Raw genomic sequence first — 13265 nt, 5'->3', positions numbered from 1 at the left:
AGGCTGCACGACGTGTGCGTAGCAGTTAAATACACAGACGCGCACGGGCATGGATATCTGCGTGCATAGTCTTCGGTTAAACTGCGTTGCTTTTAGAAGTGTCAATTCAGTTTTTTCATATAGTTTAATGTCTTTATTTCGGATTTATCAAAGTGAAATTAAATTGGGCACGTGCCCCAGTAAAAAGGGTCTAGCAACGCACCTGCCCTGAAGCAAACCCGGCGGCTTCATAGCTGCATCCATGTTAGCACGTCTCGTTTGATGAGGTCATTTCACAGTAGGCATACACACAGGTTCGAAGACTCGTTCTCGCCCCCTACAGTGCAATTCGGCTAGGTATACATCCACGCTAAACTATCAAGGTGAAAGTCATCATAGCTTGCGTAGTATAGACCCAGCTCCCAACCCAACTTTGAGAATAGATTAACGGCAATATTTTTTTTATCGCCCGATAAGAGTCTCACGTTAACACTGATAACGGCCCACCACTAATATAAATATTTAACACTGTACAAATAATACTGAAATTGTATCTAATAATAATAATATATAGTTATATATATTATTATATAATTATTATAGTTTATAATATAAAATACAAAAAATAAATACAAAAATAAAATAAATTAATTAAGGCTATAATACTGTATAAATCATAATGAAAATATATATGTGACCCTTGACCACAAAACCAGTCAATTTCTGCAACATAACCTGAGAAGCTACTAAATAAGCTTTCCACTGAAGTATGGTTTGTTAGGATAGGACAATATTTGGCCGAGATACAACTATTTAAAAATCTGGAATCTGAGCAATAAAATCTAAATATTGAGAAAATTGCCTTTAAAGTTGTCCAAATGAAATTCTTAGCATTGCATATTACTAATCAAAAATTAAGTTTTTATATATTTATTGTAGGAAATTTATTATATGTTCATGGAACAAACTTCACTTAACATCATAATGATTTTTGGCTTAAAAGAAAAATCGATACTATTGACCCATACAATGTATTGTTGGCTATTGCTAAGGTCCAGGGTCACATATATAGTTGTATTTGTAAAGTCAGAGATGTCGTCAAAAATTAACTTGTGCCATCTTGTTTAAATAAAATACATGGCATTTGTTTTGACATTGTCATTTATCCACATATTGCTCCCTTAAATAGTTTTGGCGCATTTAGTTTTTAGTGTGTAGTGTGGCTAATTTTTTTTTTTCCCAAAAGTGTGGCTTTCCTGTAGCTGAACTACTTTATAAGTAGCCTTTAGCTTGGCAAGCTACAGTTTGAAAGTAGCTTCCCCAACACTGCATGACACTCACTTTTCCATCAAACCCAGTCAGAGCAGGGCAGTTGATAACTGCCGCACCATATAATTTCCTCCCCACAAACCAGGTGGGGCCTGTAATTCATTTCTCCATGAGTAATTGCTCTTTAAGAGTTGCTTCAAACAATATTAGAAACCCCAAGCCTGGCCACACCCTGGTCCTGGATGCTTTTTCACTCGCAATATTCATCCAGGACACACATGAAAGGAATCGAGTCCAGGCCTGGCCAAGCTTGGTTTGAATGGTTAGCATGATGCTAGCTGACACATAGACCTCACATAGTCCTCACACGCTCACACACACCCCACATACACTAAAAGACACAGCAGTGATGAGATGGACCCAAAGCTGGACAAAAAAGGTTTAGAGGCTCAGAATGGAAGACAGACAGATGCCGTCAAACAGGAAAAGAGTTAAGAGGTGAGAAAGGATAGAAGGTGAGGTACCTCTGCAGCAGAAATAGCCAGGAGTGACCGTCACTGAGAGACACAAGAGACAACGTAAAAACACGCATTCACACCATCCCACAGAAAGAGTCACATACGCACACTCACGTTCTTTTGAAAAGGATAGTTCACCCAAAAACAAAACTCTGGTTATCATTTACTCACCTTCAATTCGTTCCAAACATGTATTAACGTATTACTTGGATTGTACAGAAAAGAGCAGCTTAAACATTCTACAAAATATTAGGGGTGGGAGAAAAAAATTGATTCACCTATTGCGATTCATTTTGAAACGATTTAAAAATCAATTAGTTTACCTCAGAATCTATTTATATTTAATTATTTTACTTTTCCTAAGAGATGGTGGGTAGAAGTTACCGCTTTTATTCCAACAGAGGGCGAAATGTATAAATGTGTTGCACTTTAAAGGAGTAGTTCACTTTCAGAACAAAAATGTAATGTTACAGATAATGTACTTTAATCTCTACACAGAGTACACACAGAGCTAGACAAGACAAGCATTTGAGGTTAAAAAGTATATAAATTGTATATATTTTTTTAGAAGATAACTGATCGTTTTACTAGATAAGACCCTTCTTTCCTCGACTGTGATCGTTTAGAGTCCTTTGAAGCAGCATTTTTGGAAGTTCAAACTCGGGGGCACCATAGAAGTCCATTATATGGAGAGAAATCCTGAAATGTTTTCCTCAAAAAACATAATTTCCTTACGACTGAAGAAAGACATGAACATCTTGGATGACAAGGGGTTGAGTACATTATCTGTAAATTTTTGTTCTGAAAGTGAACTACTGCACCACGCAGTCGATCGGCGTATGACATCAAAGTATTGCGAGAGCGATTTGAAACAGGGTTGCCAGGTTTTCACAACAAATCCCGCCCAACTGCTACTCAAAAATAGCACAATGGGTTTTTTATGGGGGGGTTCCCCCAGTACAGATTACATTCCAGGGGATAAAGATAATGTTATTGTGGTCGTTTCAAACCGCGGACATGAAAAACCACCCGCGGCAACAGTGTTAAAGTAGCCATATTCCGCGGGAAAATCACGGACTTGGCAATACTGATTTGAAAGCATGCAGAGCCATCTGCTCTCTCATGGCTCCAGATGTTTTGCGACCATTTTTTTCTGCCGGTGGGACTAAATTTTGGGACATACTACTTCATCTTTGACGGACGCTCTGTTGCTTAGTTACCTGAATCCTGTCACTGCTTAAACTGCCCTGTCAGTTAATATATCTACATTTCGTTTAATTTGATTTCCTACGGTATTAAAGAGAAATGAAGAGGAAAAAAATAATAATCACAACATCGTAAATAATGATAGCGGCATGAACATTCAGTTTCATATTATTTAACATATAATTTAAAAGCGGAGCCTGGTAATCCCAGGAGAGAACCTGCATAGTTGTACATTTAAATGCTGACAGCTAAACACTATCATAACGTGTTTAGGCTAACGTTAGCTAGCTAGCAATACTTCTCTTAATCGTAATCTTGATCATCAGTAACTTGCCTTCATAGTCATGAACACATTTGTAAAGCCTTTATTATTTTTCAACTCTACAGCTGTACAAAAAAATTCACGTAAAAGATTCACTTTTCATTCATAAAGACGACATGGAAAAAAACGTCTTTTTTAAGATAAAAATGACATGAAATTACCCATATAACCAAAAGATGGCAGCAGAGGATTAATCATTGGCTGCAGCTGCCATTTCAACTTCCTAGTTTTTTCAAGACGTCTTCCTTTTTGATTTATTATAAAATTACTAGTATTATAAATTGTAGTACTTTTACTGCACTGAATAGCAACTGCAGAAAGTCATTAAAACAAATGAATAAGCTCAGACACAAACAGCCTATAAGGGTGAATTATTTCAATACTTATATATAGTTCACTAAAATTAAATAAGTGAAATATTCATATCGATATGAATCTGAAATATTTTATATAATTTAATAACAACATCAGCTTTTAACTGTAAAAACTATTAAATAGCCTATATTTAACCAACATGAACTTGTTACTGCTGTAGTTTTGTTACTCTGAATTTAGTCTGAATCATTTAATGCACAGCTCTTTTTTGACATCAGCTTATCAGATGTTTCGTCCGGTTATTACTGTCAATCATAACAATGACTCATGCATATTTAGGCGATTTACTCACATATTTTTTTTAACTCGCGTTTGTCATTCTTGAAACGTTATACATGGACGTTTGGTCATCTTCGATTGTGAATGGATTATGTAGAGAAAATGAGCAAAGTACACTTCTATTACGGCACAGTACAGTTGACTAGAAATGACTTGGCTGGCTTGTCTAACCAAGGAAGTCAATTCTCTGATATAAACAGTGCTGACTTACATTAGAAAACCAGAAGTATTAATGCTAACTATAACCACGGTGTTGTGGTAGAAATAATAATACATTATTTATTTCAGGGTTTGTACAACCTTTGAGAGAGAAATTCAAGCACATTTTTAATGAATTTCCAGCATTTAACAACTATTTCCAGCACTTTAAAGCTCTAAAATGATCTAATTTGAATGTTTTTTTAAATAGGATGACCAAAATATACTTTGCGGTAAACAAAGTAAAACTTGTTTTTTCTACTCATTTTGTTGAACAATTGAATCGGCAGACTAGCGTATCGTCCCAGCCCTAAAAAAACCCAAAACGCAATATATATCGTATTGGTACTCAAGTATCGTGATATTGAATTGATATTGAGTATTGAATCGGGAGGTAGGTGTATCGTCCCATCCCTACAAAATATATGTTTACGTTTCACAAAAGAAAAAAGTCATACATGTTTAGAACGACATTTTGAATTTTAATTCTTGAGTGAACTTTTTCAGACCTCTTGCTTGGCAGCAAAAGGGAATAAACTGTCTACAAACACCATTTTCAGAATATAATTATGCATTAGGTATCTCAAATCAAATGCAGGAAGTGATGTAAAAGGCTGAGCCAGAATTCTCAAAGCGCAATTGATCCATTATGAGCTCCAGGCGTGAGGGTGGGGGCCGATTAGATCAGTGTCACGGTCAGCAAAGCACAGCAAAGCAACAAAGAACCAAACCAAGTGTGAGTGAAACAGAGGAAAAGAGAGGGAAACCAAACAAGTGAAAGAGAAGAAATTTCTGAACGAGAAGGAGAGAGAAAAACCCAACCTATGCGAGATGATATGGAGCTGCTGGAGTCAGAACGGAGGATTTTAAGTCCTGGATGTTGCACTGGGGAGAGAGAAAGAGAGATAGGGGACGGGGCAGAGAAAGAGGGAGGGAGAGACCTAAGGAACATGCACCATGCACTACAATTTTACAAAATAAAAAAAGGATGACGACAGGGAGAAAGAGAGATAGAAAGAAAGAACGGGCCAAATGTGTAGGCCATGCATATAAAAACAACCACCGTGGGAAAGAGGTCAGGAAGTAATGGGGAAGTGATGGAAGATGAGATGAGAGTGAACTCAGTACTTAAAAAGATGAGAACACTCATAGAAAAGAATGAATACATGAGTGAAAGATGATGAGATAAAAGATAAAAGTGGAAATATGAATAATGCTGTGTCTGTCAGTGTGGAGCACTTCCCGGAAATCCTCTTTTTCGTGTCCCTAAGGAGTAAGTTTCCTCCAGCCGTCGTATCAGACTTACCTCGACATGGGTCATTCTTCACCAGGAACTCATCCAGTGCCATCCACCCTCCTCCGACCCGAACCATGACGGTACTGCGCAGGATTCGTACAAGACGCAGCTGCTGCGAGTCTCCAAACTGAGGAAAGGCAAAGGAAAGAAGAGGAAGAGTGGAGAGGAACAAACATGGATAAGACAGGGAATAGGACAGACAAGGAGATAAACCATTATAACTTCATAACGTCTTTTAAAGGAACAGTCCACCCAGAAATTACATTTCGGCTCATGTTAATCCAAACCTGTATGCTGTCATTTAAAGTGTGAAAAACAGAAGGAAACATTCTTCAATATGTTTCCTTTTATGTTCCACAGAAAAAATAACACTGGGGTTGAGCAAATAATAACTGCGTTTCCATTACCCTTTGCGCAAATTGAAATAAGCCCAATGGAAACACAATTTTGCAAAAAGCTTTAACGCTCACATGAGGTGGTTTCTCATGCAATTCGAAAAAGGACTATTTCACAAAACTGCAATGAAAACAGTTTCACAGTTTTACATTTACAGCTCACTTGGCATATTTAAAAGTCAGGTGATAATTTTTAATAGAGATACAATGATATTATCAATATTGTGATATCCTAATAGCAAAACTCGATAATAATCTCGATATTATTGTGGTCACATGACGATTTAAAAAGATATAGGTCTTCCAGACAAAAAGATTTTTAAAAATATGCTAACATAATAGGCCTTTTAAGTTGTGTTTTGGGCCATTATGCTTTGGCACAGTATCTGTCAAACAAACTAAAACTGAAAGCACAATATGGCTTAATCCCTTAATCAAGTTTTTGCTGCACGTTTCAAAGCGAAGCGCGCATTTCGTTCAGGCGATCAGATTGTGATCTGGTGTTTTTCGTGCACCAGAATGGCTCAGTTCACAGTAAATGCAGTGAACTCTTTCATTTCATGTGATGTGAGTTTAGCGTATTATTTGGGAACGGCCACCAGCTATGCTTTATTTTCACGTCAAACGATTACAGCATTTCTGTGAAGCTGGAGATTTCTGTCAAATTAAAAGCTCTACTGCCATTTCCGTAAAAGTGCAGTATGAATTGCTGACAGCTAATGGTATTAACGGGTTACTGCAGTCCAAATTCAAAACATCTCTTTCAAGTGTAGAAATTAAGAAAGAAGTACTGTAATTTCCCTGCTGTAGTGTAAAGCAAAAATAATATACCTATAAAATATGCATTTTCATTTATTTTACAGTCCAACTGTTTTACAATACATGACTATTACTGTCATAGGAATAACAATAATATAAAATTGTTATTATTAGTTTGTAATTGTAATTTTAAAACACCACTGTTAATGTGATTTAGACTGAGACAGTATACCACAACTAAAAAGTGGGTTGAGTCCCCTTTAAATCAATTCACTGACTTTTTTCTGACTTTCTAAGTTAACTAAGTTTTCTTAGTTAAGAACATGGATTGGAACTCCTAATTGTTAACTCTCAAAGTGCATTAGATAGAATAAACGTAACATTAAAATGTACAAAATTTTCATTCTGTGATATACTGTGATATACATAAACCTATGAACATCGGTCGCCATGACTTATCGCGAGATGAAAAAAATATGCTTTAGTCACATAACATTGGTTATGGAAGCACAGTCATTTTGCAATAGTTTTTTATCGACATTTGCAATGTTTTATAAAAGTTTTGTGCAAATCTGTAATAGAAACGCACCTATAATGGGTGAACTATTCCTTTAAGATCATATTGAAATTAGTTAATTATAAACATTTTATTCTAAAGCACCAGGAAAATCAAAGGAAATCACACTGCAACATGCAGAAAACCATGTTTTTTTTAAATCTACATGATTTATGTTAAAGCTTGCCCAGTTAAAATCCCATTTCTACAATAAACACCACACCACAGCAATTCTCTGGAATTTTTCCCTGAACGTTTGTCCTTTTTTTACTTCAAAGAATTGCTTTGGTTGAAGGTTTATTTTCTCTAAGTCCAGAAATCAGCCATTGGATAGTTTTCCGCCACCAAAAGCCAAAAAACCCTAGAATCATAACAAAAATCCCTGTAAATCTGAACCATTTCCTGATCATGATAAATCATTTTCAATAAAAAACAAGCACATCTTAACCACAACACATAAGCTGAACCTTTGAAATCTGCCTCTGGATTTGGAAGGCGTATACAAATGCGTTTAATATTTTGGCAATAGTATTGCAATTTTTGTCTCCCAGACAGGAAATGCCCACTGAGAAAGCAGGAAGGGACTAAAGAAGTCCCCATTTCAGACAGCAGCCAAGAATGTGGGCTGTCCACAGGGAATTCTTAGCTAGTCCATGCAGAAACTGTCCTGAGTACTGATTTAGATCTGGCTGTCTGAAAAAACCCATAATAAAAGACCAGCTTCCTCAGTGGGAACTGTGCAGAGGCAAAAGATTTCAGAGGACATGTCAGAAACACACACGGCTCACTTTACCTGATTCCCAAGGAAGAACTACAAAAAGTCCGGTGCACATGGAGGAGGAATAAAACAAGAGGAAAGACAAGAAAAAAAGAGTGAAATAACAGATACAGACATAAACACATTAACCTTTTATGCTGGTATAATGATTCATTTCCTTCAAGCTATGCCTAAAGATAGCATACAATGGTGAAAATGCCCATGCAGGGTAGACTGCTTGTGAATGGTTGCATGGTTTTTCGAAAACAAACACAATAAGGAACCACAGAAGGTGAAGCAGTAAAGAGACAGACAAAGGCTGACGAACATCAGGATGTGGAGTTAGCATCGTGGATCCATAGCCTGTGCAATGCAACAAGTTAGTAAACGGTCTTGTCAAAGATCATTAACCAATGGATAATGATGTTGAGATATGAAAGACCTCTGAGTGATCTTGACTGCAACAGCCACGTCTCATGGGTTGATCATTAGTTGGGTGGTGGGAAGCGCACAACATACTCAGATGTTGCTGTGAAGTGTTATAGTGGTATTGCGTACACACACACATACTGCCAAGATTTCAAAATGACTAAGTTATACTGATGTAACTGAAAAAGTGTGATGCTGGTTAGAGTCGTAGTATTACAATGGCAAGCTCAGGGATGATCTGAATGAGAAGGTGTGGTAATAAAGCAGCTTATTTATATGCATTTATAAATGTCATATTAAAACTTCTAGACTTGAATTCATGCTTGATTATTACTATTGGGCTCCAGATTCTCACCCGATACTTGTTCTCTCCAATCTGCTCCACTTGAAACCTCTTGGCACACTTGCACTGGGCCACTTGTCTGGTGACCTGGGATACAAAAAAACATGGTTTAATTCAGCTTAATTACATTAAAAGTACACGACCAGTCAAAAGATTTTTAATGTTTTTAAAGAAGTCTCTTCTGCTCACCAAGCCTGCTTTTATTTCATCGAAAGTACAGCAAAAACAGTAACATTTTGAAATATTTGTACTATTTGAAATAACTGTTTTCTATTTGAATATACTTTAAAAATGTAATTTATTCCTGTGATTAAAGCCAAATTTTCATTCCTCCAGTCTTCAGTGTCACATGATCCTTCAGAAACCATTCTAATATGCTGATTTGTTGTTCAAGAAACATTTTTATTATTATGATCAATATTTAAAACAGTTGAAATAAAAAGCTTTTGTAACATATACACTATACCATTCAAAAGCTTGGAAAGAAATGATAGAAAGTATTTTTATTTAGCAAGGATGCTTTAAATTGATCAAAAGTGACGATAAAGACATTTATAATGTTACAAAAGATTTCTCTTTCAGATAAACGCTGTTCTTCTAAAAAAAAATATTAGCATGATTTCTGAAGGATCATGTGATTTGAAGTAATGATGGTAAAAAATCTGCTTTGAAATCACGGGAATAAATTACATTTTAAATATATTCAAATAGAAAACAGCTGTTTTAATTAGTAAAAATATTTCAAAATTGTACTGATTTAGCTGTACTTTAAATCAAATAAATGCAGGCTTGGTGAGCAGAAGAGACTTATTTAAAAAAAACATTAAAAATCTTACTATTCAAAAACTTTTGTCATGCCTAATCCACTAAATTCACTTATTGTCTATACCTCATCCTCGATCTTATCAGCGTCTGTTGTGGGTCTGTAAGCATCTTTGTTGGGATGCAAAGCAGCCACAAATTCATAGTAGTCGATGTAGCCATCACAATCACGGTCAAAGATATCAGCAACAGCGGTCATCTCCAGCTTGCTGGTAGGGAACTCTGCAAACAAAATGCTTAGTTAAACTGGGGTTTTAATAAAAAAGACATGAAAACGAAAATTGTCAGGCAAGTCCACAAAGCCATACTTGATGCCAAGATGCCATCGATAAACTCCTGACGGGTGATCTTTCCATCCTGGTCCTTGTCGATGCGTCGGAAGAAGTCCATGACTCGAGACTTCTTGTGGTTCATCCAGCGCATGTATTTCTTCCTCCACACATCAAAGTCAAAGTTGGCAAACTCTTTAAGCTGAGGGTGGAGAAAGGTTATGAGTTATTACTTTCACTGTTCAGATTTCATGACTTTTAAATCACTTATTTTACTACTGGTACACAAAATTGAGAGTAATCAAATAGATGCAATACCTCCTCTAGTCTGTCAAGAGCATCATTCAGCTTGCGCTGGCGATCGAGGGCAAGCAGCCAGACTTGCTGCCAGCGAGAGCAGAGCTGGGTGAGGCGAGGGTTACCACCAGTTACCTGTACTGAGTGCTGTTGTTGCTGCTGCTGCTGGTGTTTTCCTGTAAGAAAGACAGAGAAAAATATGTTTAGAATAGCATACTACTGTACTAAGTGAATTCTGAGGTACGATAGTATGCATACTATGCATAGTATAGTAATTTTCTGTAATTGTGTAATACCAATGACTGCATACAAAATAGACTGCGCTTGATTTCACCACCAATTTCTAACTTGAAATATTTTTCTTTATTCATTATTGGTTCGGACTTCCAAATAGACATTCACACTTAAAACCTGACTGAAAATCTCAAGTTTTAAAATGTAATCATTTATTACAGTACTATAAGGGCATTATTATGATAGTGCCATGAACGCACATCAAAGTCTGACATGGAAAAGAAGAAATTGTTGAATAAAGTCTTTATTTTTGTTTTGTTTGCACACAAAAAGTACGGTTGTACGGTACGGTACCACTGATGTCACATGGACTTTTTAACATTGTCCTTACTATTATTCTGAGCCTTTAACGTAGTAGTTGCGATTAAAAAAATCATTCCAACGCCAAACATTTGAATAGTAGTGTATGTAAACGTTTTGTGTTTGTATGCAGCATGTGTGCAGATGAGGATAAAGTCTCTTACGGGTCCCTCTCCTGTCTGACAGGCTGCTGGGATGTTCTGCTGGTTTCCTCTTGTATGTCTTTGTCACTTTGTCAACATCAGGTTGTTTTCGGGTCATTTCTTCCATAAACACCTGATGGAAAAAAAAACAAAACCAATAAGAAACCTCCAAGCACTAAACAATGGAATTAATAGTAAATGACCGAGTGACCATTGATGAATGGAGGTGTCCCGCTCACCTGATGCTCTGTGATTAGTGTCTTCAGTTGAGGGATGTCCTGGGGGAGTGGTTCAGTATCACGCTGCACCAGTGCGGTCTCCGCCCACTGTAGCCAAGACAACAACTCCTCCAGTAGTGTAGCATTGTTGAGCAATTCAGTCAGAGCTGTCTCCAAGCGCTGCTCATGCTGTTTGGCCCATGTCAGCACCTGTAGAGCAAACATTATAATATGTCTTTTGCATAATACACGCATTTCAGACCTATTATAGCAGGCTAAGACAGCCTATACAGGCTTCGTACCTCTTCAAAGCGAGCTCTGATGATGGTGATCCAGTGTTTGATGGTGGTGATGCAGTCTGGGTGGCACACAGCTAGGATAGCTTCACCCATGCCTGCAGCTTTATTCACATCCACTCTCTTCTCCTCCACTGTCTGCATGAAATCCCGATGTGTGTGCAGTAGTGCTTGTAGAGTCTCTACCTCTTCTGGCAGGACACCCCGGAAACGCAACGTTTGCTCTGCCTCCGACAGCCACTCCAGCAACATCTGTACAGCTGTGCGGAACTCCTCTGCCTGCAGAACAAGAGAGACAACAATAGACAGAAGAAAATATTAACACTACTTCTTGGTTCAATCCAATTTCTAAAAAAAAAAAAAAAAAAAAAGAGGTACCTGTTTGAGAGCCTGCTGGAGGCGAGTTTGTTTTGAAACGGACAGGGCACAGACTGTCTCCCAGCGGTTACTAAGCTCCTGCAGTTGAACTTTGACCCAGGCAGTGTCATCCCGGCCTGTCTCCATCAGCTCTCGAGCAGACCGTTTTAGAGCCTGCACACTGCTGGTCCTTTTCCCCAGTTCTTTCTGGAAGACCTGAGGAACAATAAATAGAGCACTACTACTTAAAAACTGTCCTTCCAAGTAAAAGTCTCATTCAGGAAATAATGGTCAAAAAATATTTAAAAAATTGCTAAAGAGGTTGGAGTACAGTTGAGGTCAAAAGTTTACATCCCCTTTCAGAATCTGCAAAATGTTAATCATTTTACCAAAATAAGAGGGATCATGCAAAATGCATGTTATTGTTTATGTAGTATTGACTACATAAGTAAGATATTCAATGTAAAACATGTTTACATATAGTCCACAAGAGAAAATAATAGTTACATTTATAAAAATGTCCCCGTTCAGAAGTTTACATCCCCTTGATACTTAACACTGTGTTCTTACATGATTGATCCACAGCTGTGTTTGTTTTTGTTTGTTTGTTTAGTGATAGTTGTTCATGAGTCCATTGTTGTCCTGCCTGCTGCTCTTCATAAAAATCCATCAGGTCCCACAAATTCTTTGGTTTTCCAGCATTTTTGTGTATTTGAACCTTTTCCACCAATGACTATGATTTTGTGATCCATCTTTTCACACTGAGGACAACTAAGGGACTCATATGCAACTATTACAGAAGGTTTAAACGCTCACTGATGCTCCAGAAGGAAAAATGATGCATTAAGAGCCGGGGTGAAAACCTTTGAAGTGTACATTTTTCTTATTTTGCTTAAATATCAAAGCAAAAAAAACCTGGCCCCCCCCCCGGCCCAGGTTTTTCCTTCTGGAGAATCAGTGTAAAAAAATTATCCTCAGTGTGAAAAGATGGGTCTCAAATTCATAGTCATTGTTTGAAAGGGTTTAAATACACAACAATGCTGAAAACCCAAAGAATTTGTGGGACCTGAAGGATTTTTCTGAAGAACAGCAGGCAGTTTAACTGTTCAGGACAAACAAGGGACTCATGAACAACTATCACTAAACAAAAAAACACAGCTGTGGATCATTCGGGGAACAACACAATATTAAGAATCAAACATATCTACAGGACTTTTGAAAGGGGTCATTTTTATAAATTCAACTATTATTTTCTCTATTGAACTATATGTAAACATATTTTATGTGAACTATCTTATTAGGGTCAGTACTAACTAAAAAAAAGAACACGCATTTTGTATAATTCCTCTTATTTTGGTAAAATAGCATTTTGCAGATTCTGAAAGGGCCTCAACTGTCATTAAAAAAATCTGTCAAAACTACATTAAAATATGTATTTTCAAAGTTTTAAGTAAGTGTGTTTGACTAATAATCATAATTTATTAATTAACAAAAACTAATGAAAATAATCCAAAAAGACTACTGCAGTAATTGATTAAAACTGACTGACTGTGTTTATGTATTATTGAATAAACTGTTAATAATAAA

The 13265-nt window shown here is 36.9% G+C and overlaps 1 protein-coding gene across 1 annotated transcript in view; it reads right to left on the bottom strand.

Annotated features, from left to right (window-relative positions):
• Positions 1–13265, bottom strand: part of macf1a (microtubule actin crosslinking factor 1a) — a 134013-nt gene that overhangs the window by 9661 nt on the left and 111087 nt on the right. The window contains 12 exon segments of the mRNA XM_073821602.1: positions 1773–1805; positions 4969–5031; positions 5453–5570; positions 7947–7964; positions 8695–8769; positions 9572–9726; positions 9813–9975; positions 10092–10246; positions 10829–10940; positions 11047–11235; positions 11328–11600; positions 11700–11894. Coding sequence (XP_073677703.1) covers positions 1773–1805; positions 4969–5031; positions 5453–5570; positions 7947–7964; positions 8695–8769; positions 9572–9726; positions 9813–9975; positions 10092–10246; positions 10829–10940; positions 11047–11235; positions 11328–11600; positions 11700–11894 — 1549 coding nt within the window.

This window comes from Garra rufa, chromosome 17 (assembly GCF_049309525.1).
Source record: "Garra rufa chromosome 17, GarRuf1.0, whole genome shotgun sequence".
Taxonomy (NCBI): domain Eukaryota; kingdom Metazoa; phylum Chordata; class Actinopteri; order Cypriniformes; family Cyprinidae; genus Garra; species Garra rufa.
Note: the sequence above shows the minus strand (reverse complement) of the source record. Positions and strands in the feature narration are given on the sequence as shown.